This window comes from Hippopotamus amphibius, chromosome 12, assembly GCF_030028045.1.
Source record: "Hippopotamus amphibius kiboko isolate mHipAmp2 chromosome 12, mHipAmp2.hap2, whole genome shotgun sequence".
Taxonomy (NCBI): Eukaryota; Metazoa; Chordata; class Mammalia; order Artiodactyla; family Hippopotamidae; genus Hippopotamus; species Hippopotamus amphibius.
This window is the reverse complement of record NC_080197.1, coordinates 81,433,937-81,459,496: the sequence shown is the minus strand read 5'-3', so window position 1 is coordinate 81,459,496 and position 25,560 is coordinate 81,433,937. Positions and strand designations below refer to the sequence as shown.

At 44.3% G+C, this 25,560-nt stretch overlaps 1 protein-coding gene across 2 annotated transcripts; it reads left to right on the top strand.

Annotated features, from left to right (window-relative positions):
- Positions 1–1,749: 1,749 nt before the first annotated feature.
- ATP6V1E1 (ATPase H+ transporting V1 subunit E1) lies at positions 1,750–19,829 on the top strand. Of its 2 annotated transcripts, XM_057703308.1 has the most exons (9): positions 1,750–1,895; positions 5,679–5,744; positions 7,907–8,016; positions 8,425–8,491; positions 13,822–13,911; positions 14,471–14,539; positions 16,524–16,618; positions 18,268–18,355; positions 19,277–19,829. In XM_057703308.1, the coding sequence occupies exons 1-9, from the start codon at positions 1,863–1,865 to the stop codon at positions 19,337–19,339; spliced, it is 681 nt and encodes a 226-aa protein (XP_057559291.1). In that variant the 5' UTR covers positions 1,750–1,862; the 3' UTR covers positions 19,340–19,829. The 2 variants fall into 2 exon arrangements, with proteins under 2 accessions (XP_057559291.1, XP_057559292.1); XM_057703309.1 differs by lacking the exon at positions 14,471–14,539 and having other exon boundaries at positions 1,761–1,895.
- The last annotated feature ends 5,731 nt before the right edge of the window (positions 19,830–25,560 follow it).

Genomic DNA, 25,560 nt, shown 5'->3' with positions numbered 1-25,560 from the left:
CAATTGGTGAATCTGGGTGATGGGAATTCATTGCACTATTCTTGTAACATATTTGAAATTTCTTCAAAATAAAAAGCTAGTCATGAAAATGTGTGTACCCTTTGGCCCATAATTCTATTACTAGCAATCTGTCCTAAAAATTAGTTTTCAAAGTTTTTTGCCTTTGTAAAATGTGAGCTCGAAGCAAACAAGTCTGGGAGAAGTCTTCCTTAATTTTCTGAATAATTTCCTCTAAATGGATCCTGGGAATGATGTTGAAAAATGCACAGGCTCATTCAGAATTCCAAATAAATTACGTAAGTAGTTTACCCTAAAGAAGGTGGAGCATAACCCCTCACTCCTTAAGTGTGGGCTGCATATAGTACATCTTTCCAAAGAGTAAAGTATGGAAAGGCGAAAAAAAGTAACTTTACAGTGGAGAAACCTGACAAGCACTGCTTCAGCCAGGTGATCAAGGTCAACACCATCAGTCAAAAATCAGGTTGACGGCATGAACCCTTGATATGATGTGATGAAAATGGCACTTTCCCTCTGTGCTCCTCCTCCCCAAAACCCACAACCCCTAACCATTCATGAGAATACCCCCAAAGAGGTGCATCTATAATATACCTAACAGTATCCCTCAAACTGTCAAGGTCACTGAAGAGGAAAGGTTGAGCAACTGTCACCCCAAAAAAACTTGAGACATGAGAACTAAATGAAAGGCAGTATCCAGGATAGCATCCTGGAACAGAAAAAGGGCATCAGGGTTGTAACTGAGCAGGACCCTACAAGGCCTTCCCAGAAAAGACCCCCACCCATGTCCTCCACCTGCTTTTTGTCTGTAGAAAAACTTTAGTCAACGAATAAATTTAATCAGAGAAGTGCGAAAATGCAGAAAGGAAAACAGTCAAACGACAAAATAATAATCCTTTAGCCATTACACAGTCAAGGACCTTTAGTTCCTCCTCAAGGACTATAGATAATATTGTGAGCCATGTCCTCTGAGCTGTTTTGCAGATACAGAAACCTCCACCAGGTGGAAGAAGTTTAATTGCATGCTGCCCACAAACATGTAGACCTCAGACTGGGTGGAATCAGAAGGTTGATGATGATGACTCCTGATTTCCTCACCACCAACCAATCAGAAGAATGTCCATGAGCTGGTCACGCTCAAAGATTCCTCACTACTCCCTCTACGTCAGGACACCTGACTGTGGCCCCCTCTGCCTGGCAAAGCAATAAAACTATTTCCTTCTACTTCACCCAAAACTCCATCTTGACATTGAATCCATCACCAGTATACAGAGAGGAAAATGAAAACTAAGGAAATCAGTGAAGCTGTGGGCTTAAGTCAACACAGCATCAGTTAATGAATAGTAACAAACGTACCCCAGAAAGGCAGGAGGCTAGCAATAGAGGAACCTGAGCTTAATTTTCTGAAAACCTAAAGCTGCTCTAAAACTACAACCTGTTACTAAGTAAAATATTCACGCATTTGCTTCCATTAGGGCCAAGAAAGTAAAATAAATTCTGGTTGGCAGAAATAAACTTTTTTTAAAAACGCAACGTCTACAAGACTCAGCCAACATCAGGCGCAAAAGGGTGGACTCTCCCTCTGGCCTCCGAGCAGGTGCTGGGGAAAAAGCCGCGAAAGGTCACGAGAAATCACGAGTCAGCGGCAGGAGGCGGGGTGGGGCGGGACTTCCGAGCCGCTCTCTCCCCACTGGCTGGGCTGCCCAGCGACCTGCGCAAGAACCGGAAGCTGCCCTCACAAAACAGAGGAGGCCGGAAGCTCTGCAGGCCTCCGGCTCCCGTTCGCTCGTCTCCCGCAGCAGGCTTGAGCTCCGGCCGGTCGCGCGTCGCCTCCCGTCGCTTACGCCATGGCTCTCAGCGATGCCGACGTGCAGAAGCAGGTGAGCTCCGGGCTTGGCCCCGGGAGGCGGGCGCGCGACGTCCGGGACCTGGGGGACCCCCGCGGCGGCCTTGTGGGCCAGGCTTCCCCGTCCCCATGACCCCGCCTCAGTCGCCGGGCGTCGGCCGGCCGCGGGGATGTGCGGGTCGGGGCCGCGTCGGGCTTGCGGGCGTGCGGCCGGCCCGGGGTCGCGGCGCTGCTCGGCGCCTTGGAGTTCGCAGGCGGCGGGCGTTGACCGTCCAGGCCCGGCCTTCGGGGAAGGGCGCTCAGGCCGCAGTTTAGAGAACTCGGCTCGTTCTCTCTGAGGTTCTAGGAAAACCGTGACTAACGCTCACTCACTGCCTTGTGAGTCTTAGATGAGCAATACAGCGTTTTTTACTTGGATGTTCCCGTTTCCTCGAAAACGCCTTTGCATTTTATTCTGTACCTGATATGCGCTCAGAAGAGTGGGCTTTCTTCCTTTCTTTGGGTCTTAGGCTGATCACTGAGGGTAACAAAAATAGCATCCGTAGGGAAGTTTAAGAAATCTTATCACGTGGGAAAGAGGACGCAGTGCCCTCCATATAGTCTAGTGGTCACAGCCCTAGTATCAGCTCTCTTCCTCACCTTCCTGCTCCTTCGTCTTTCCCCTTGTTATGATATGTTGAAAACTAAGGCTTCCCCAGGGAAAATACATTATAAAGGCAAAGCAATGAAACTAGACTGAAACCATCTTTTCTTTCTGTAAAGTGATGAGAATGAAGAAATCTATGGTCTGTACTCCTCCACGCTATGCTCGGTCTCTATCAGGGGAGACCTGTGTTTCCCGTGTTCTCGTCAGTGACCGGGCAAAGAGTAGACGTTTAGAAATCCTGGGTTTCCTGAATTCTTCCTCACTGTATGAAAGCATTTGTGTGTGTTGCTTTTTTTGTCTGAGGAGTATGGCCATTTATTCAAATTTTCAAAGGAATCTGACTCCAGAAGTGTAAAACCCAGTAGCTTTAGCAGGAAGAAGAAAAGTATATTTTAAGGGCAGGTTTTTCTGCCTTAGGGGTGGAGTTAAATGTCCTGAAGGTAAAGGCAGAATGTGTTCTTATTGAGTGTAAACGGGCTTCTCTGACCTGGGTTAGTTAAAGTGAGTGTGTTTTGCTCTAGGCTGTGCTGATCTAGTCAGATCTGGTAGCAGAGGGTCCAGCACGAGTGATAAAGGCAGATAATGCAGGTTTGAATCAGGGTTCACCTCTAGAGGCCAGTGTTTTGTAGCATTTATAAACACCTGTGTTGATTACTGTATTTAAACTACTTTTAAAATTCCAGGCCATGTGCACATGAGTTTGAACTGAACTTGTGGTGATTCCATTCCTCATCACAAACACAGACACACACAAACTAGCAGTAATCTGTGGGGGTTGATCCGTTTAGCAAGTTCAGTGATTTTTCTATCTGGATTTAGGTACCCCAATTTTTCAAGGCTCGAGATTTTATGAGTATTGTATTACCTATAAAACGGGCTCTGATTGTCAGAATTCTTTTGGCTCGTCATGCCTAGGGTAGCTCCTAACAATTTTGACAGAAAAATAAATCTTCCTTTCTAAAACTGTACTATGTGTTATCCTCAAGACTTTGATGCCATGAGGTCGTATTCTTTTTTTTTTTTTTAAATCATTTATTTATTTATTTATTTTGGCTGTGCTGGGTCTTAGTTGCAGCGTGCCTGTGGGATCTATTTCTCCAGCCAGGGATCAAACCTGGGCCCCCTGCATTGGGAGCGAGGAGTCATCCACTGGACTACCAGGGAAGCCCCCAGGAAGTTGTATTCTGAACTCACTTTTATTTAATTGTATAAAACACATAACATGAAGTTTACCTTTTTAACCATTTTTTTTGGCTTGTTTTTTTCTTTTTTTTTAACCATTTTTAAGTGAATGATTCAGTAGTGTTAAGTGTATTTACACTCTTGTGAAACAAATCTTAACTCACTTTTGTACACTTACGTGTACCTTAGATTTATGGTATCTTTGTGTTACAAGAGGAAGCTGGGAATTGTTTCCAGGTTGTTAGACTATAAAAAGTAGTTGGGATACCTCAGAAGGCTTCAAACTCCCAACAGATTCTCACTCATTTACAAATGTTTATTGAGCACCTACTGTGGGGGCAGTAAACCCTTAAACTCGCTTCCTGGGTTTATAGTACTGTTTACCTTTATGCAGGAGAATTATTAAGTGAAATGAATTAATAACCTAGAGGTTCTATGTTAAATTTTTTTAATCTGCCTTTTTTTTTTTTTTTTTAATCCTTTCAGGTAGAGTCCCTATGAAATGAAACTACCAGTGAGTTTGATTAGCTGTGTTGCTTGTATACTCATTTGGGTGTATTTTACACCTGCCACTAGACAGTACTCCATTTACGAATATAAATTGGATCCGTCACCCCAAGCCCCATTCAGAAGACTTTGGGGACTTTATTCTCCAGTTGTAGCCAGAGATCTAAAACCCTTAGCAAGTTCCTAGCCTTACAGTTTAGTTGAAGAGAGGGACAGGTAAGCAGGCAATTAGGACTGTGTGCTTAGGTGAAGTGCAGAGTGTCGTGGGTGCAGATGAGTGAGAGGTTCAGGAGATTTTTCCAAAGGAGGTGACGGTTTAGCTAGCTGAGGCTTGAGAAGATAGTTGGGGCGGGGAGTGTTCCAAGTGGAAGGAACAGCATGTTTGAAATCTTGGAAGTGGAAGGAAAGGTGAGTTCAAGGAACTGAAAACCTGAAATAAATGTAGTATGACAGGAACTAGGAGTCTGAAGGGTGGCCAATGGTGGAGGTTACATTTCATGTGATGCTGGAGAGGTGAACAGTGACCACGTCATGGACCTTCTAAAATCTCTGCACTTTATCATAAGAGGGGGCAGTGTGGTACGTGATGAGAGAGAGGCATTTGTAAAGGATCTTTCTGGTTGCAGGGTAGAGTTGGTTAGCAAGGGAACAAGACTGAGGGCCCAGAGGAAATAAGGAAGCGGTTGCAGTAATTCTCCCCAAAGATGATGACAGCAAAGATAAGATTGTGACTGTGAAGATGGAGAGATACGGATAAATTAAAGAGTTGTTAGAGGCGAGAACTGTTAGGACATGATGATTGGATGTGGGGACTGAGATGCAGGAGGAGACAATTTGGATGCTGGTGCTAATCCTGAAGGTAGAGGTCAAGTGAGAGGAGAGTGATCAGCGTTCATTACTGAGCTTATGGAATTTCGGTTACTGTGAGTAGCATCTCCCAAAAGAGCTGTCTAGGAGGCAGAGGAAGAAGCATGGCCCTGAAGGAGACTGAGGAGAGCAAAGAAGTGGTAGGAGCAAAGGGAAGAGCGTGTTCAAGAAGGGAGGTGGTCAGTGTATCGAGAGACACTGAAGATCCAGTAAGATAAGGGCAAGGAGATGGTTGTCATTTTACCAGAGTAATTTCAGTGGTGTTGGGGGGAGAGGGGCCAGATTGAAGTGCGTTGAGAGTAGGAGGTAAGGAAGTTGAAAGACGGACTACCAGAGGACCTTTGGTACGTTTTATTAGAGATGGAAAAGGAAAAGGTGGGCTTGCTGAAGGAGGCAGGAAGTAGAGGAGGATGTGTGTTTAGTCCTTCCTCCGTGTAGATAGGATAATGTCCTGTTTACCTGTGTTGAATATTGCATCTGGTCCATTTGCTAGAGTAAATTCCAGATTGTAACTTACCTAAGAACAGAAATGCATTCAATAAATGATTGTTGAAAAAATCAGAAAAGATAAATTTTGTCATATTCAAAAATAAAATAACCTTTTCCTTCTTATAGATTAAACACATGATGGCTTTTATTGAACAAGAAGCCAATGAAAAAGCAGAAGAAATAGATGCAAAGGTGAGATTCCACTTTCTAGATTTAAGAAGTTATCAAAGTTTCACATTGTCTTGCTTTGCTAATTTGTACTTAGTAAAATTGTTTAATAGAGCATTGCATAGGACCAGTAAGAATCTCTCTTTAACATTACAAATAAATTTTCCTTTCTAAACATTCTTTTATTTTTTTATTTTTTTGGCCATGCGGGATCTTAGTTCCCTGGCCAGGGATTGACCCCGTACCCCTGCAGTGGAAGCATGGAGTCGTAACCACTGGACCACCAGGGAAGTCCCAAAACATTCTGATGGTTGATAAATGTTCTGAAATTTTATGGTAGGGAGTAGAAAAGGGATGGATTAATTTTCTCATGGAATCCAAATTCAGACATTGAGCAACCGTGGCTAATTATGACAGCTGGCTAGGGGAGGATGTGGTATTTTTTTATTGTTATGTTGCTTTTTTTTTTTATAGTGATTTTTTTTAAAATTTTATTTATTTTTTATTATTTTTTGGGGGGGTACACCAAGTTCAATCATCTGTTTTTATACACATATCCCCGTATTCCCTGTTATGTTGCTTTTTTATTTGTGTTTGTTGCAAAAAGAGAAATAGTTGTAAGTATATAAGGTATAAAGTGAAAGCCCCTGTTCATCATGAAGGGTACAGTCAGCATCTAGAAATTTTATAGATATTTCGAGTTGCACAGTGTTTCTATACAGTCAAATTGTTCTTTTCTCTAGGTATAATAATAGGCCAGAATATATCATCTAATACTTTATTTTCTTTTTTCTTTTTAAGTTTTTTTTTCTTTTTTGAATATATATCTATTTATTTACTTACTTGGCTTTGCCAGGTCTTAGTTGCAGCATGTGGGATTTATTTCCGTGGCCAGGGATTGAATCCGTGCCCCCTGCACTGGGAGTGCAGAATCTTAACCACTGGGCTGCCAGAGAAGTCCCTAATACTTTATTTTCATTATCATTTTAATTTATTCTGTAGTAGTTACATTTGTTACTTATCAGTACAGCCTTAAAATTGTGTGTGTCTGGTATCCTGGGGCCAAAACTGAACCTTTGAACTATTTGAGTAATTTATCATTTAGGGAAGAAAGACTATTTTGCCTGTCACTGAAATAAAACAGTTGAAAGGGTATTGTTTAATATATATATATATTTTTTTACTGACGTATACTTGGTTTACAATATTATTAATTTCAGGTGTGCACTATAGTGATTCAATATTTTTATAGATTATACTCCATTGAAAGTTATTACAAAATAAATGGCCATATTTCTGTGTGCTCTACAATATATCCTTGTTGCTTAATATTGTTTTGATGACCAGAGGGGCACTGCAGTTTCTTGTATGGGTAGTTTCCTTATTTCTCTCTGGGACAAATACAGAACTTCTATTTCAGCTAGTAAATTCATTTCTATTTAAAGTAGGCTTACCTCGTATAACACCATCATCTGTACTTATATCCTGTGAGAGGTATAGAAATAAGCTGTTTGGCATTTATTTTAGAATATGAAAGCTCCAGTACCTGTGCCAAGCATTAACATCTGAATCAATAATTTTAGCTAGCTTCCAAAGTCATTATTTCTTACCGCCTGAAAATCACAGACAGCTGATACACTAAGATAGCCTTTGTAAAAAGTGACTGCTCAATAATTAACACTAATAAAACTAATAACTCAAATTTATGTAGTTTATAATAATTTTAAAAGGACTGTTAGATTTTGACCTACAATGAAAGAATACGTATATTTTTTATAAGGGAGAACACTTAGACTGAGATCACTTGACCAAATTTTTTAGACAGTAACTCAGATCTTCTAACTCCAAATTCTGTGTCCTTTTCATTAGCCCTCTATTAAACAGATGGATCAAATTTAAAATACATAATTTTTTTCATATACAGAATCTTCTGATTATATTCTTCGTAACTTTGTTGGTGGGTACTATTATCCTTGATTAAATTTTTAGTCTTCTGGTTCATTTCTGATGAAAATCACTGGTCTTTCCTTTTGAATAAATTAGAAGTAATCTTTGAAGATGAGTCATAATACATTTCCTGTTTTAGATATAGAATAAGGTGAATATAAGCAAGTACCCTGGTCACCAGCTGTTTAAAATAAAACTGTCAAAATCTGTATAATGAATTAATAATAATTCCTTGGTAGGCAGAAGAAGAGTTCAACATTGAGAAAGGTCGTCTTGTGCAAACCCAAAGACTGAAGATTATGGAATACTACGAGAAGAAAGAAAAGCAGATTGAGCAGCAGAAGAAAATGTGAGCTTTGCACTGGGACGAGAGGGTGTAAAGCAGGTGCTTTGGAGTCAGGCAGATGTGGGTTCTAGTCTGAACTGGACCACTTGCTGCTTATCTAACCTTGGTCAAGTTGCTTAACTTCTTTTTCCTCTTTTGGGAAAATGGAAGCCTCAGAAGATTATTGAAAGATACAATTGAAATAACTGATTAGGCACTTAATAAACCACTTGCCACTGGGTAAGCACTCAATAAATATTTCCTTATCTTTGAAAATAAGTGGGTAAAAACCACTACATGTATTTCACAGATTTCTCTTTGGGGTCTGTACAAAGAGAAGTATCTGCACATATGTAGGAGGTTGTACCTTTCTTTCTCTACGGTGGTTGCTTTTTATGCTCTAGTGATACTACTTTTCCTTGCCTTTTGCAGTCAGATGTCCAATTTGATGAATCAAGCTAGGCTTAAAGTCCTCAGAGCAAGAGATGACCTTATCACAGTGAGTAATTAGCCTTTAGTTACAGAATTATAAAATGTTTATTCATTTGTGTATTCTAGAGAATTCACTATTTAATATTAGATTAAGGAGTTGATGAATGATTTTTAGAGAGAAAACATTTGGTCAGCAAATCATTGTACTGGATATCATAATAAATACAGAAATGATTAAGATGTGTGTCTTGTCTTCAAGGACCTGCTGCTCTAACAGAGCATGTAGCCTCTCCTGGGCCATACAGCACATGATTAGGGGACCACACAGTGTATGAGGGTGATGGGGACTAATAAGGCTAGAAAAGTAGGATGGAGTTATAGCGGCCATGAGTACAAGTGAAGAGCTTTGCTTGCTTTCAGTAGGAAGCTGTTGAAGGTTTCATTTTGTTTTCTGAGGAATATCATAAATAGGATTCATGGTATGAATATGTAGACTGAATTTAGCAGGGAAGAGGTTAGACACAAAACCATTGCCAGAGTATTGTTAGCCAAAGGAGAGGGCAGAAACCTATGGAGACATACCACTTAGGTAAGACAGCCTGAAGGAATTTGAATTAATTCAGAAACCAGGGAATTCCCTGGTAATCCAGTGGTTATAACTCGGCACTTTCACTGCAGGGGGCACAGGTTCGATCCCTGGTTGGGGAACTAAGGTTCTGCAAGCCACATGGAGTGGCTAAAAAAAAATAATCTGAAACCAAACAGGGATGTCTCTGTTTCCACTGTTACTCATTGTTACTGTGGAGGCCCTAGATTTCTTACAGGAGAGATGTTATATAAATATTGGGAAGGAAGAAATAGTTACTTTTTTGGAGATAGGATTGTATACTAAAAAAAACACCCCCAAAACACTAAGAACTAGTAATTAGTTCAAAAAGGTGACTGGCTACAAATATACAGAAATTGGTAGTTTTTCTGTATGCCAGCAGGAACCAATTAGAAATAAATGTTAGTGAATAGGACCTATGTGGAAAAGCTATAAAAGTGAAAATATAAAACTTGACTTGGTGAAAGACATACCATCTTCTTAGGTGACTAAAAAACACAAACAAATATCTTTAAGATGTCGGTTCTTGTTAGGCAACTCTGGCATGGTGGCAGCAAGGATGGAGTGGGGTGTCAGTGGTGACACATTTTATAGGAGGACGCCCTGGACATTGGCTGCTGATTGACTTCTCTGCCTCCTCTTCTAAGGCTGACACCAAACCCTAGTTTCAGGCCCGGTTGCCTAGGAGAGAGGTGGCTCCATTAATGGAATAGGGAGTCAGGAGGGAGGACTCTTTAAAGAAGAACCAGATCACATTGGACATACTTTGAGAAGCCTCTAGATGGAAGTATCTGCCACGGTGTCTGTCTGAATGCCAAGTGAGAGGACACACAGAGGTGACTCACGAACATAACTTCCTTAATACTTTATAGACCCCAGAGTAGCCAGAGTTTATCTGCTTCTAAAATTATCACAGCCAAATGTCTCTCTGCTTTCAGTACTAACTTGATCTTTTAGTTTTCACTCTTCTATGTTCATTTCATAATTAGCTGGGTTCCCTTGGCAGTTGGCTGTTTGGACTGCAGGGTTTGCCTGTATTGGTCCTGCACTGGGTGCTCAGTCCTGTAGGAGTCTACCACCTAACTGGTCTAGATGAGAGACAGTAGCTATACAACAGCCCTTTGAGTGTGACCATAAAGAATTAGTCATAACCTTGAAGACAGAATGGAGGGATCAGCGTGAACCAAAAACAGAGGCCTGGACTTGACAGCACGGGTGGGAAATGGAATTGTCCAGTAGACTGGGGAGTGTAGGAGCTGAGGCTGGAGAGAGACACTAGGGGTCAGAAGAGCCTAGAGTGCCTACTGAAGAGTGTGGAATGTATCCGTTGACCAACTCTCTTAACTAATAGGCATGGAAATCACCTGGAGGGCCTTGTTAAAATTCAGACTCCCACCCCATTTCCAGAGATTTCTGTGTTCTCATCAGGAATAAGCAGCACAGAGTAATCTTGTTGTGGGGGTGCCTGAGAACCACACTGAGAAATACTGCTTTAGGCTTAGGTTTGTCTTAGAGAAAGAGAACTGGTGATGGGGGAAGAGGAAATGAGGTTATGCCTTAACTTTGACCTGAAGGTCAAGAAGTAGAAAAGCCTAAACCACATGGCAGCAAAGGACATGAAATGAAGGCAGAGGCCTCATGCACAGATTCTAAAATGGTGGGGTCCATAGGACTTGCTGATTGCAGGTTGTGAGGAGACAGGAAAGACCTAAGGTTTTCTTAGCAGGTTAGGCACCCAGATAGATGGTGGAGGTTAGGAGGAGCAGGTGGGGAATGGTGATGAATTTTGGTGTTTGAATTGCCTTAGGAGTCCAGGCAAACTTAGGAGAGAGTTGGGGCTTCTGTATAGCACACAGGTCCCAGGTGGACCTGTGCCTTGAGATCACCAAGCTTGTGGATGTAGAATTATGGGGCCAGGGAAACAAACCAAGAAACCTCCAGTTTAATGGGCAGGAAAAAAATAGAGGCTGCTAAGGAAACATGGGAAAAAGCAGTCATGTTGGAGAATAATAAGGAAGGAGAAGCCAAGGGGACAGAAAACTTGAACAAAATGGTAATTGAATACAGTGTCTCATGCTTCAGAGAATCCAAGGAGGAAGAGCGTAGCGGTCTTTGGATTTGGTGATCGAGGTTTCACTTCTGACTCCTGCCAGAGCAGCTTCATTGAGTTGATGGGGGCAGAAAGCCTGGTGGTAAAAGCTGGAGGAGTGAGTGTGTGAACTGTTGGGGTTTTCTTTTTTCTTGTATTTTCTCTCATTTTGTTGAGCTGTCTGTGTTTTCATAAATGGCAGCTCCAGTAATTCTGTAGCATGCAACTCGGTTTCAGAGCACAGCCTGAGCTTTTGCTAATTTGTAATGAGAATTTTGTAAAAATAAACATTTCTGTAATTTCAGTTCTGAAGCACTTCTTTCCTTAGTCCTTTGCAGCCTAACATCTTGCCATCAGGTGATTTGCAGTTTAGTGAACCCAGTAACAAAGTGGCATGGAGGGTGAGGAACCCGACTGTGAGATGATGGGGAACAGGGCTACACGTGTACGTCTCGGTGGATTTTGCTCTTTTAAAACGTTTATTTTTCCAGCTTCATCCATATGAAAGGAAAGGGATTTGTCAAGCACTTCACTAGAAAAGGATGTTGACAAAAGATAGAAGGAGAAAATACAGAACCAGGATAAAAATGAAAAGCAAACAGGAAAGCTGTTCTGCTACCAAAAGTGCATAGTTGCATAGTCCTTTAGTTGCTTTCCCCTGCCTGCCCTGAGGCTTTCCAGGTGTAAGAGCCCATGCTTTGGAATCCCTGTGAGGTGTGAGTTTCTATTTCACCACTATCTGCTGTTTGGTGAGCAAAGTTTTTAACCCCTTTGAACCTTCCATTTCGTATAAAATGGGGAGAACGTATACCTGAGGCTTATTTAGAATTAAGTTGGTTCACGTAGGAGAAGTGACTGTGTAGTGCCTCACATAGGATAGTCCTTGGGTAAGTGACAGCTCTTTACTGTCACTTCCTAAACCTCACACCTTGTAAGGTATTGTTGTTTAAGGGATATAGAGAATACACTAACCTTTAAAAATTCTGATTCGTTGGTTCTGAAGTAGAGATTTCTGGTGCTGTGGTTACAGAGATGAAACAGAAATGTCTCTGTGGGAGGCCAGCTGACTCTTCACACCGAGCAGCACCAAGGAGACGTGATTGTGATGTTGCCATCATAATCGGGTTTTAGTTTCTTGGTTTCCAGGAGCAGAATAATATCTTCAGGATCCTAGAGGCAGTTTAGGTTCAGGTGGACAGATAATGAATGCCCTTCCAGACTCTCAAAATACTGATCTGTAGGCTGACAGGTGAACCGCAGTAACCAATAACTCTCTCCATGGGGAGTCAGACTACAGCCAGAAAGTTGTTTAGAATTTAGAATCAAAGAGTATCACTGGGGTATTAATGGTTTGTAACATTACTGATGATAATTTACCTTCCTCACCTGTGGGACATGTCTGTTAAGTGGACAGGATTGCTTTAGACGAGGGACAATACAATTTATGTCAGGGTTCAGCCTTCTTAGCTGGATGGAGTTCAGTTTATTCCAACTTCCTACACCTTGATTGGAGTCGTGGGTGGTGTTAAGACTTCTCATTTACCCATTTCCAGATTTTTCATAGTGGGTCATTTTTACAAATGGCTGGCATTGCTCTTTACAGGTTGACTTGATTCTCATTCTCTTAGAGTAAACCTGTCTCCGTACTCTTCTTGTCCACTCCTACCTGCTTGACCAGTGTGGACAGTCAATTCCAGCACAAAGAGAAACATGCCTGAGGGATCTCTTGGTGAGGAGGGGCTGAGGTTTCTTCAGCCAGATGTCTTATAAACACTTTAAATCTTTGTGCCGTAAGCTTCCTAGATTCTAAAGGCTTCAGCTGCCCAGTGGTGTTTCCTGGGAGGTGGTGGGGGTCAAGGGTGACTCTCAGAACCAAATACAGGGCTACTTCCTTCTCTCTACCCTTACTCCCCAAATTCTGATCGGCCTCCAGGTGGAGCATGTATCTTCTCCCTCCTCCTTAAATCCCCTGAATCATTCCAGAGATCATATTCAGTAAAGTAGACACGGGCAAGACTTACTGGGACAAAATGTTCTCAACGGTATTGGGTGGCCAGCAGTGGGATTTAGAGGCATTATCTGCCTTTTAAAAGACCTGAGTCCTCTTTTAGCCGATAAGCCAATACATGATTGTCACTTAATGAGTAATTTCCAGTGTGTTCTTCTCAACCATGTGAGATTTGTCTTCTGATAGTCCCTTTTAATGTCTATTTTAGTTATTTTTGTTACAGAAGCCAGTGTTTATCATAGATTAGAAAATACAAAGAAAATTAAAATCATTGATAGTGATTTACCTCCCACAGGTAAACATTGGTGATGGTTTGTTTTCTGTGTAGAGACTGTTTTTTTCCTAATAAAAATTGGAACCATCTTGCATAGCTGCCTTAATAGTTTGCTTTTCAAGTCTGTATCCTGTAGTGCTCTCTGTGGTCAGTCGTGTAGGTTTCTGAACTGGTGATAACCTGGCTCTTCTGCTTGAATGTGAGCTCCCTGGGAGCCGCAGAGGTGCTTCTTGCTCCCTCGTATCAGTGTCTTCAGGGCAGCTTCTGCTTTATCGTATACCTCAGAGAATGTGTGTGTGGGAAGAAAACACAGCCATAAAGTGAGAAGTCCATTGGGCACGAGCTGGGCCAGCCCCACGTGGGTTCTGAGCTGACTGCCCAGGTGTGTAGATAACTTTTTCATTTTCCACTCTTTGTAGGACCTACTAAATGAAGCAAAACAGAGACTCAGCAAAGTGGTAAAAGATACGACCAGGTACCAAGTACTGCTGGATGGACTGGTCCTCCAGGTAAGTCTGTAGGTCAGATGTACCACTGAGAGCCACATCCCTATAGAGTTGACAAGATGGGATGAAGCTGGCTGTTTCTCCTGTGTTCTCATCTTAGCTCTTTTCCTTGTCTAGTCAGGAGATGCATGGGGGGATGGTGGTGTCTCCCATGACATGACCATGAGTGAGACTGATGGCTTCTTACTGGTCCTTTGTAACCCCCAGCTGTAAACTTCTCTAATTTGATTTCACCATTAAAATGCTTGCTTTAGATACTGAGGTTCAGAGCACAGGCTGTATAAATTTTGTTTGCTGCTCAGCTGTTACATACAGTATTTGTCCTCAACGTAGTTGATATGACTCCCATGTGAATTTTGTTCCCATCATTGGGAATATTTATCTGGTTTGTGATACCAAAATCTTTCCATGTTCTCATACTATGTTAGCTATCTTTGGGGGAATTTACAAGAGGACTTTTTTCCCCAAACTAGATGAAAGAACTGTAAAAACATTTTATTTGCTATTGCTTTAACTTATAGTTTGTAATTTTTACTAATTGCATCTGATTGTGCTTCAATAGGGTTTGTACCAGTTGTTGGAACCCCGAATGATCGTCCGTTGCAGGAAACAGGATTTCCCTCTGGTGAAGGTAGAGCTTGAAGAAATCCTGTTTCTTTTTAAAGATCAAAATGTTAGGGATGAAATGCATGCTCTAATAAATGACAGCTCAACCGTGGGGATTAGTAGAGTCTTAACATGTAGATGCTAACTTAAGTGTCCCTGAGCCTCTTATTTATTAAACAAATCAAGTTGCCATCTAAGTACCCTCCTCCCTTTCTGGAGACCTTGTAATACCGTAATGTTCTGAAAATGCAATAAAAACAGTGCCTACTGATTGGAGCAGAGGATAGGCAATACCATCTAAAAGAGGCTGAGGCAGGGTCCTCCCAGATGGACTCTAATTTAATATTTTCCTACAGCCAGAGAAGGAAGGTAGGTACCAGCAAAAAGTGAAAACACAGCTGCAGTCCCAGAGGCTAGTGTTGAGGTGCTCCTCCTTGTCCTGTCTAAGGGAGGGGGCCCTGGCCCCCCAGAAGGACAGGATGTGGCAGTAGAAAGAGCCTCAGATCATAGGCCGAAATCCCCCAGCTCTGATTATAGCTTGCTTTCAGGCAAGGACATAAGTGCTTATTCCCTCAGCAATTACAACAAAAATGCAAATATATTGTGTTGAAAATGTAGTAAGTTGTCTCTCCAAGTAAATTCTCTCCTAAGAAAGCAAACTGCCAGCCAGAGAACATGGGCCTTCCTTCCCATTTCTACTGTGAACTAGTAAGTTGTGTTCTAGTTTATAGACCCTGCCAGAAACCTGGACCCAAGCTAGTCCTACCAGCCTCGTTTATGAGCCTGTAACACAGAGACTAGGCATGGGCAGCTCACCAGAGTGGTGTCCTCCTCGGAGGCAGGTCCCAATGGCTGGCCAGGCTTTCGTGGATGACACTGCAGCCTCTAGGGGCCTGGGGTGCTGTCTGAGCTTTCTGCGGTGGCGCTGGGTTAGACTTGAGCAAGGAAGTGTTGAACGTATGTCTAAATCTGTTCAACTGGTAATAGAAAGAGACTAAAGTTCCTTAAAGAAAATGTTATGTGTCTGTTGGAGCCTGCACAATGCTGTCCAAAGATGGAATTGTCCATGCTACGCTAAGTGCAGTGCAGCGTGAGAAACCCTCTTCCATCTCTTCTACACCCCACTTCCCCTAGCTCATTGTTTATTTACTTATTTGTTTATTGGCTGCGTTAGGTCTTTGTTGCTGCATGCGTGCTTTCTCTAGTTGTGGCGCCAGCTCATTGCTTTTTAAGATTGTGGTAAAATGCACCTGAAATTTACCACTGCGATCAGTTTTAAGTGTAACAGTTCTGTGGCTTTAAATACGTTCGTTGTTGTGCAGCTGTCCCTACCATCCCTCTCCAGAACATTCCATCTTCCCAAGCTGAAACTCCGTCCCTATTCAACACAATCTCCACTTGTCCCCTCCCCCAGCCCCTAGCGGCCACCATCCTGCTTCCTATCTTTATGATTTTGGCTACTCCAGGTGCTTCCCATAAGAGGAATCAGACAGTATCTGTCCTTCTATGACGGGCTTATTTCACTTGCATGACATCTTCACGGTTCATTCGTGTTGTAGTACGTGTCAGAATTTCCTTTTTAAGGCTGAATTGCATTGGGTTGGTCAAAAATTTCATTCGAATTTTTCTATAAGCTGTTATGGAACATTCTGTTTATTCATGTATGTGTTAATAGACATCTGGGTTGTTTCTGCCTTTTGACTATTGTGAATAATGCTGCCGTGAGCATGAGAGTACAAATATCTGTTTGGTCTCCACTTTTACTTCTTTTGGATAAATACCCAGAGGTAGACTTGCTGGATCCTATGGTAATTCTAGGTTTAATTTTTTGAGGGACTACAATACCATTTTCCACAGCAGCTGCACCATTTTACATTCCCACCAGGAATACATATGTTCTTTTACTTGAAAAATAAGTAACAGTACCTTTGATTGTACAGGTTGTTGGTTTTTTGGATACCTGTTCCATAGTTTCTGATAAAACCTCTCTGTATTGTCTGTTTTTCCAGGCTGCAGTGCAAAAAGCAATCCCCATGTACAAAATCGCCACCAGAAAAGATGCTGATGTCCAGATTGATCAGGAGGCCTACCTGCCTGAGGAAATGTAAGGAGAGTTTTGCTTCTCACACCCGAGCTGCTCTGGCTGCACTGGGCACTCCGGGCAGGACAGTGATATAGCCCCACCTCATGCCGCCTCTGTTGGTACCTGTCAGTCTCCCCCTTGTTAACCAGCTTCTTATGGCTAATCTTGCCTAGAAGCAGCACGGATTTTGTACGCAGAACTTGAAGTTGGGTCCACGTGTGTCCTAGGTTCTGAGAAAGGGGATCACTCTCTCTGACGAGGAAGTAGCCATGTCTGGCTGGTAGACTCCTTGGTATGGAACGCAAGCACCTGAGGTGCTTCTGCTGACTGTGGGGAGACTCAGTGCTGTGGGCTGGGCAGTAGAAGCTCCTGGCAGTGGGGAGACCCAAGGGCATTTTCCCCTTGCACCTGCCCGGCTGACGCTGCCAGTCTGCCCCATTGGCCAGCATTGAGGAGGCCTTGGGACACATGAATTTTAGGTTGTAAAACCTAGTTCTGAGTCCTGATTGGCCTGTTGCTCACTGCAGGACCTGGAGCCCAAATCCCATCATCTGTAAAAGGGATGAGTCTTGTTTGCTTCATAAAGTGAGGAACAGAGATGAGGGGGGTGTGTGTGAGGGAGCTTGAGCATTATTAGCAGATCGAGGACCGATTCTCCACTCTGCCAGGTGTTGGCCAGGTAGGGTTGGTCCAGTTACTTAGTCTCCCTGAGCCTAGATTTCCTCATCTCTGAGCTGGGATAACAGCACCCGCCTTGCAGAGCTCTTGAGAGCTGAAGCACTGACAGCAGCTCTCCACTGACGGGTAGTCTGCACATAGAGACTAAGCAGGCTTAGTGGTTCAGGGTCTTGCAAATGGCTGGTTCCGGTCAGGACCACTTTTCCTGGTGCTTTGAGTTTGGACATTTAGAGAAGTACATGCCCTGCATGTTACAGCATCTCCTGCAGAATTAAATACACGAATGTTTTCGAACGGAAGCAGGAGTGCTCACATCCAAGGGATAGATACACAGGGAAGCTAGCCGTTTGCTGACAGGTGACTGGAGCCCAGTTCAGGCTCTGGAGTCACTCGAATTAGATGGTTGTTTTCAGAGCCTTTGAAATTCAGAATTGCACGTGAAGGACTGTGCAGATTTAAAGTGGAATTTTTTAAACACTGTTATTTTATTCAGTAAATTGGTCCTTTTCTCCACCACTAAGTGCTGGAAATTTGCAGGAAGAGAGGTCTGGCAGGAGGCAGGACTGGGTTTGACACCTGTTGGGATGGACCTTTTATCTGAACGCGGGCACAGAGGAGCACTGCCTGTCAGCACCCTGGTGACTGCAGGGCTGGGCCTGGGAGAAGCATTCAGATAGGATGCTATGTATTGATTTTCAAACTGGGATGAAATCCTCCCCCTTTCGTTCAGTTGCAGAGGGCTGGTGGTTAGACTAACATAAAATCAAATTGGCACGTAGTCACTTAGTAGTGAAAATTATCAACATCTTTACGTTAAATCTCCAGAAACTTCTGAATTAGTCTCAAGTTTATTAGATGTGTGTATTGGCCCCTAAGAGTATTGAGACTGTCCACACACCAAGAGGACTTTCCTCCAAGGAAAGAAGGTAATTGTATCATGTGTGTGTTTCCTTCAAATCTATAAATGTGGTTGCTTCCTGTGTTCTTTGTAGAGCCGGCGGGGTTGAGATCTATAACGGGGATCGCAAAATCAAGGTTTCCAATACTCTAGAAAGCCGGCTGGACCTCATAGCCCAGCAGGTGAGTGTGGGGACACTTCTTACCAGGTAAGCCTCTTATTTAGAGGTGGTGCAGAGACCATGTCAATTGGCTGGTATTTGGGATATGTCACTCTTTCTACATTTTTTGACATTTTCTTAAAAGGAATGGGGATTCAGGCATTTATCGCCATTTGCTGAGATGATGCTGCTTATGTGAGGGTGAACTTGGGGGCAGAACAAGGGCTTGTTTGTCTAGGATTTCAATGTATCTATTTTACTGCATGTGGAGATGCTGAACAAAAACCCCAAACCCCAGCAAGAATGATGGGAAGTCAAGTAACTGCTCGTTAAAGGAACTGCCACAGGGCACCAGGCTCTTCAAGTGTTTTTGGGAAGCTTGCCAGGAAACTTGAGTTGTCCTAAGTGCAGGGCCTCTTCCAGGGGTGTGGTCTGCTGCCCCAACCTTGACCATCATCTTCTGGTCAACTTAAACCTCAGAGCTGTGCTACCTGACCCAGCCACATGTGGATAAATTAATTAAAACTGGGTCAAGTGAAAAGTTTGTTTCCTCGGTTGCACTGACCACATGTGGTTTGTGGCCGCTGTCCTGAGGTTGAGTCCTCAGCACAGACCTGCACTGTCATTTGCCCGGTCAGTCCCCAGCAGGTGCTTAGTAGCTGTTGAAAGAACAAGTGTAGGTGATCCAGAATGTCACCACTTCTCCCCACATCAAAACACGACAGAAGCCTCAGAAGGAATGACTTCAGTTATTTTTCCTTCTTTGTTCCCTTTAAGCAGTGGCCTCAACCCCAACTTTGTGATTGCTTAGTCTCTTGCTTGGATTCTGTTGCGGTGCTTAGTTCTTGTGCAGTACTTGGCTTTGTGGCTTCTGGCCAGGCCCCGTCAGGGTGTGTCTGAGATGCAGGCAACAGCACTGCCTCATGAACTTCTTTCTTCACAGATGATGCCCGAAGTGCGCGGAGCCTTGTTTGGTGCAAATGCCAACAGGAAGTTTTTGGACTAAGCCTGCAGGAGGTGGCGTCCACCTGCTGTGTGATGTGGACATTTCTGACATTTGAAGAAACAAGACGGCCTGTGTCGCTTCCTCTGTGCTGTCCTCCTGTTCTGAATCTGTCAGTGGATGCCCTTCTGTAGCTAACGCCCTGGCTGATGGGTAATGATGGGAGAATCTCACTTAATATGATCAGGAAACTTTCCTCTAGATTGTCTCAAAGTAACACAACTTCCCACTGTTCTGCAGCATGAAGGTGAGGGGTCAGGTGGTGGGTGCATGAGTGTCCCCAAACCTGCTCTCCTAGGGTCCAGCGTCCAGCCTAGAGGGGGCGGGGTGGTGGGCTTTGGGGTCAGGTCTCTGCTCTTTGGGCTTCAAGTGCATGTGGGGCCTCATTCCTTCCAGTAGCTTCCCTGTTAACCTCTTGGGCCTAGAAGTGTCTGTAGATGTGATTTAAGATCTAAGTCGTCAATATTCTTTATTTATTAAAACACAACACATACGTGGACATCACTGTGATTTATTACACAAGGTTGTTGTTTGAGAGGGTGACGTTCTCACTGAGGCATCTGGAAAGAGGAGCATGTTGCAAGCCCCTGTAGCATTTGCGGGTTCACAGCCGTCAGGACTTGAAACCATGAGGCCTCTCTAATAGGATGTCCTTGCTGCTTAGGCTGCTTCCCAGGGGCACGGCTGATGCCTGCCTGGCTTTCTTTATAGAAAACTATGGTAGGACCCCTCCTTCTCACCCAGTTCCTTATTCTCCTCTTAAAATTGTGATCTGCATCTTCCTTTCATCCTTTAGCCACCTCTGAACCTGTCTGTGTAGTTTCACCTGATGTGCACTTTGGCACACAGGCATCCTGTGTATCTTCTGTGTAATTTGTAAACCAGCAAATTATCCTTGTTTGTTCAAAAACTGTCCTTCAGATTTAAAGGGTGCCTCCTTTCTCTAGAATTCCAAGACTAAGGGAACATGTCCCATTTTAGGGAATTAGTTTCTTTAGATGTCAACCCTTCTTAGTGGAGTAATTCAGAGCCCATGCTCTGATGAGTTAAGCATCTAGTAAATAGAATAGAACTTCTCCCCTGAGAACTGGATATTGATACAAGCATTTCAGATGTGGGTGAGTCTCATTAGTGACCACAGCATTCGATGCACCGAAGTTGTATGAATATTTGTTTTCTCAATTCTCAGTGTTTGAGACACTTTACCTAGATTTTAAGTCCTGAAAAGAAGCTGTTTCTTTCCTGAATTTTGTTTAGTATCCTGCAGAGCAACATTTCATACTAAGAAACTAGTTACTGCTCCTTTTACCATATTTCTTCGGGTAGAAATCTAGACACAGGTCTCAAACAAGTAGCTTTAAGAAGGTGGTCAATCAGTTAAGATTACTTACCCCACTGTCTGCCTTAGATATGCATAATTTGCGCATCCATCCATGTCCTGGCTTTTACTTCTTTTTGGGTGTTGTGGGAGTACTAAGACTTCTCGTCCAGGTTGAAAAACAAAACATGACAGAACCTTACCCTTTGCAGATCAAAACACAGCGGGGCTTCCAGTGTCTGGACTTACTCTTTCTGCAGTTCTATTTGGTTCAGGCTGGTCTGATCCAGCCTGGAAATCCAGTTGAATTCCAGCTCAGCACCTGTGCTCAGCTGGTTGGAGGGGCGACACACTCAGAGACTCGTCTGTGCTATGTCAGGCCTGTTGCATCCTGGCTGGGCCTTGCCCTGGGAAGACATCCTCTGTGCCCCTCTGCTGGATTGGCCTCCTTCCACGGGACAGACACCGACTGTATCTTTGAGGGGACCCGGATTTAGGAAAGGGACAAACTTCTCTTCCACAGAAAACCAAAAGAATAGGTTTTCACCCTTTCACTGCCTTCCCAGGAAAGGCCAGGTTCCATCGCAACACTGAAGTGCGTGTAAGCGGGCCACTGTTTCTTAAAACCTTTAGGAAATCAGGCTTAAATGTCAAGGCAATAGGACAGACGTAAAAGGGGGCCGTTCTGTCCCTCCTGAATCGAGTCTCATTCCTGCTCTTTGTCCTAGAGCTGGAGATGTTGAAATCTAGACTGGGTGACCACAAAATAAAGACTTCTGACCTGGAATGCTGACTGGATCACAGACCAGCAGATGTGCCAATGTGGGGAAATCTGTTCTGTTGACAGCCCTTTATTGATTACACGCGAGGTGGGAGAGGCCTCACCCAGGTGCCCTGAATCTTGAATATTTCCATGGGACGGGTGACCACCAACCTGGCACAGCCCAGCTCCACACCGGGCGATCACCTCCAGCTTCAGGTTCTGCTGCACTCTGCAGGCCGGAGTCAGGCTTCTGCTGTTGCAGGCCAGCCCCACTGCCCCGCCCTGGCCTACCACCCTAGATATTTAGCCTAATCCCCATGGGCTGCCACTCACCCAACTGGGTAATCAAGCTCAGTCTCCTTAATGGCAGGAGACTAATTTAAAACAGGCTTAGGACTTCCTTGGTGGTCCAGTGGTGAAGAATCTGCCTTCCAATGCAGGAGACGCAGGTTCAATCCCTGGTCAGGGAACTAAGATCCCACGTGCTGTGGGGTAACTAAGCCCCTGCACCACAATGAAAGATCATGCGTGCCACAACCAAGACCAGACGCAGGCAAAATGAGTTAATAAATAATTAAATAAATAGATAAATAGAACAGGCTGCCAGGGAGGCTGAGACCAGGACCATGAAACAACCCATTGCGGGGTTCCTGATCCCTGAAGAAGTGTCACTGGGGCAGTGGGAAGCACAGAGAGAACTTGGAATTGTCTGTAGTTGATTTGTTTCAGTTCATCAGCATAAAAACAGACACAGATCGACAGAACAGAATCCACGGCCCAGAAAAAACCCCTGTGTATAGTGTCAACTAATGTTTGACAAAGGAGTCAGAATACTTGATGGAGAAACAGTCTCGTCAAGGAATGGTGCTGGGGAAACCGGAAATTCACATGGAAAAGAATGGAACTAGAATCTTACACCATTCACAAAACTAACTCAAAATGTTTTAAGGATTTAAGATCTGACATAAAACTCCCAGTAGCAGGAAAAGGTCATTGACATTGGTCACCTAAAGCATAAGCAACAAAAGCAAAAATAAACAAGTGGGAATACATCAAACTCAAAAGCTTCTGCCCAGCAACAGAAACCGTCAATAAAATGAAAAGGCAACCTACTGAATGGGGGAGGGGGGAATAATTGCAAACATGTCTGATAACGGGCTAATATCCAAAATATACAAAGAACTCATACAACTCAATAGCAAAATAACACCCCAAATAATCCAATTTAAAAATGGGCAAAGGATCTGAATAGACATTTTCTGAAGAAGATATTCAAATGGCCAACAGACCTGTGAAAAAATGCCCACTGTAATTAATCAAAATAGAAACCACTAAGATATATCACCTCACACCTGTCAGACTGGCCATTATCAAAGACAAAAAATAACAAAAATTGGTGAAGACATGGGGAAAAGGGAACCCTCGTGCACTGTTGGTGGGAATTTTAGCTGGGTATTTTTCCAAAGAAAATAATTCAAAAAGACTTATGCACCCCTATGTTCATAGCAGCATTATTTATGGTAGTCAAGATATGGAAGCAACTGAAGTGTCCATGGATGGATGAATGGATAAAGAAGATGTGGTATATATAGATTTATTTTTTTATATACAATGGAATACTATTCAGCCATTTTTTAATAAAAGGAAATCCTGTCATTTGCGGCAACTTGGATGGACCTTGAGGACGTTACACTGAGGTAAGTCACAGAGAGACAAACACTGTATGATTTCACTTATATGTGGAATCTATAAAAATGCAAACTCAGAAAAGGAGATCAGATTTGTGGTTCGCAGAAGCAAAAGATGGGGACTGAGTGAACTGGGTGAAAAGGTACAAACCTGCAGTTATAAGATCAGTACATCCTGGGGATGTGAGGCACAGTGCAGTGACTAGTTAATGAACTGGTGTGTATGTGAAAGTTGCTAAGAGAGGAGATCCCAGAAGTTTTCATTACATGGGGAAACATTTTGTAACAAGATAAAGGGACTTCCCTGGTGGTCCAGTGGTTAAGACGCTGAGCTCCCGATGCGGGCGGCCCAGCTTTGATCCCTGGTCAGGGAACTAGATCCCACATGCATGCCACAACTAAGACCCGGCGAAGCCAAATAAATATATATATATTTTAAAATAAATAAAAGATAACTCTAAAGAAACTCAAACATTTTTATAACTGCGGGTGGATGGGTGTTCACATAAATCACTTTGCAAGATATGGACGTCAGGTCCTCAGGCTGGACACCTTAAAGGTGCACAGCGCTGAATGTCAGTCGCCCTCAACAACACTGAAAGAAGAATGCGTCCGCTGGTTGATGACAAAGCATGTAGATTCTATACAGCCTGCCAGTCGGTCTCAAACTTTCAAATTACAAATCACTTCTCCATCTGCCAAACCACACCAGCGCCCAGCCACCTGTGCACACTTACATGCATGCAGACAGGTGAGTTGAGGCATGGTCGCCACCTACTCCCGCCACCTCCCAGAAAAGAGCGCAACCCACCCATCCTCCAGGAGCCGCTGCCAGAAAAAGTCACTAGTTGTCAGCTTGATGGCCTTCTCCGGGGTGACCACGACCAGGTTCCCCACAGCTCCTGGAAGGAAACCATGAGGGTGGGGCATCTGCAGCCACGAGGCCCCCAGCCCCAGCCAGTGAGCCTCTGGGATGAGTGGGATCCCTGGGGCGTCAGGGGATCTCCTCTGCCTATTTTACGGCAATACCCCCCCCTTTTTTTTGCTGCCCCACTTGGACTATGCATGTGCTCCTGACCACTCCTTTGTGCAGTTCCTACAAGTCACTCGTATCTTGCTCGTTTCCCACCCCCCTGCCCCATGACAAGTGACGAGTTCCCCAAATTAAGCCTGGTTGCGAGGTCCTGTGGGGCAGGGCTAGCAGCTGTGCGGGTCCCAGGGCTTCGCCTTTACGCTCAGGGCACCAGCATGTCAGGCCCTCTCAATCCAGCCTGGTGTCCACTTCTCAAGGCACAATAATCACAGTGTGAGGCCCTGACTGGGGACCCAGTGGGGACAGGGACAGCGCGGGCTGCTGTCAGGGAGGAGCCCTTCCTCCTCCGCCCTGTTGGCCTTTTCCTCTGCTGCTGTTAGGGCTCTGAGCGGGCAGGGTAGGGAAGTCGGGGTCTCACTTGCTTCCACCCCCACACAGTGAGGCACTGGTGGTGCCAGGATGGAGCCCCTGAACCTCACCAAACACAAATGTGGTCCCGGTGCCCCCCCTTCCCAGGTCCATGTGCAGAAGGATGGCCAATCACCCATGACCCACGAGTCCCCCAAATCTGTGCCACACCCTTGGTCCTCATGCAACCCCAGGCCCTGAGGAGCCCACCTCAGTACACACCTAGGAAGCTCTCTGCCCATGCCATCTTCACCCAACAGCCCACCCTGGAAGCACAGGCCAGCAAGGTGGGTGTGCAGGAGGCCACCCCGCCCCAGTACTGCTGGGCCCCCCATCCCAATGCTCTGCTCGCCCTAACTACATTCATTTATAGATTTTCCGTCTATGTTGGTTCTGTGGCTGTGTCTTGGTCAACTGATAGGGAACACACAGGTCACCCTGCCATGCCTCTGCTAATGAGCTGCTGTGACACCAGGCCCTAGGGAGCTGGGGGGAGACATAGTGTGTGAGGAGGGAGGCCAGGCAGGGGAGGCCGGCTGCACAGCCAGGATGGAAATTTGGACAGAGAGTAGGACAGGGTGGAGAACGGGCAGGAGTGGCTGCTCCTCGGCCTCAGCCTCTCTCAGCCACCCTTCCAAGGAGGAAGCATCTCCCCCAGCCCCACAGGAGCCAGGAGGCCAGGAGCTTCTGGGAGGGAGGCCAGCTTTGTGCCCAGAGGGGTCAGCTCCTTCAGGGCTGTCTCCAGGCTCTCTGGCCGGTCCCCACACTGGAGCTACATGAAAAAAGCATTCTAACAATTTTTCAAGCAACTTTATTTCCAGCTTAAGGTCAGGACTGAGTGTGAATCCTGGACGTGCTGTTTACTGAAACTCATAAACCTGCCTCTGATCCCCACCCCCCACCCACTGGGTGAGGCTGGCCTCACTCATAGGGTTTGTGAGGATAAAGAGGTTATGAATTTGCTGAAGAAGACACTGGAACTCATCAAAAAAGACACCCCACATCCAGAGACAA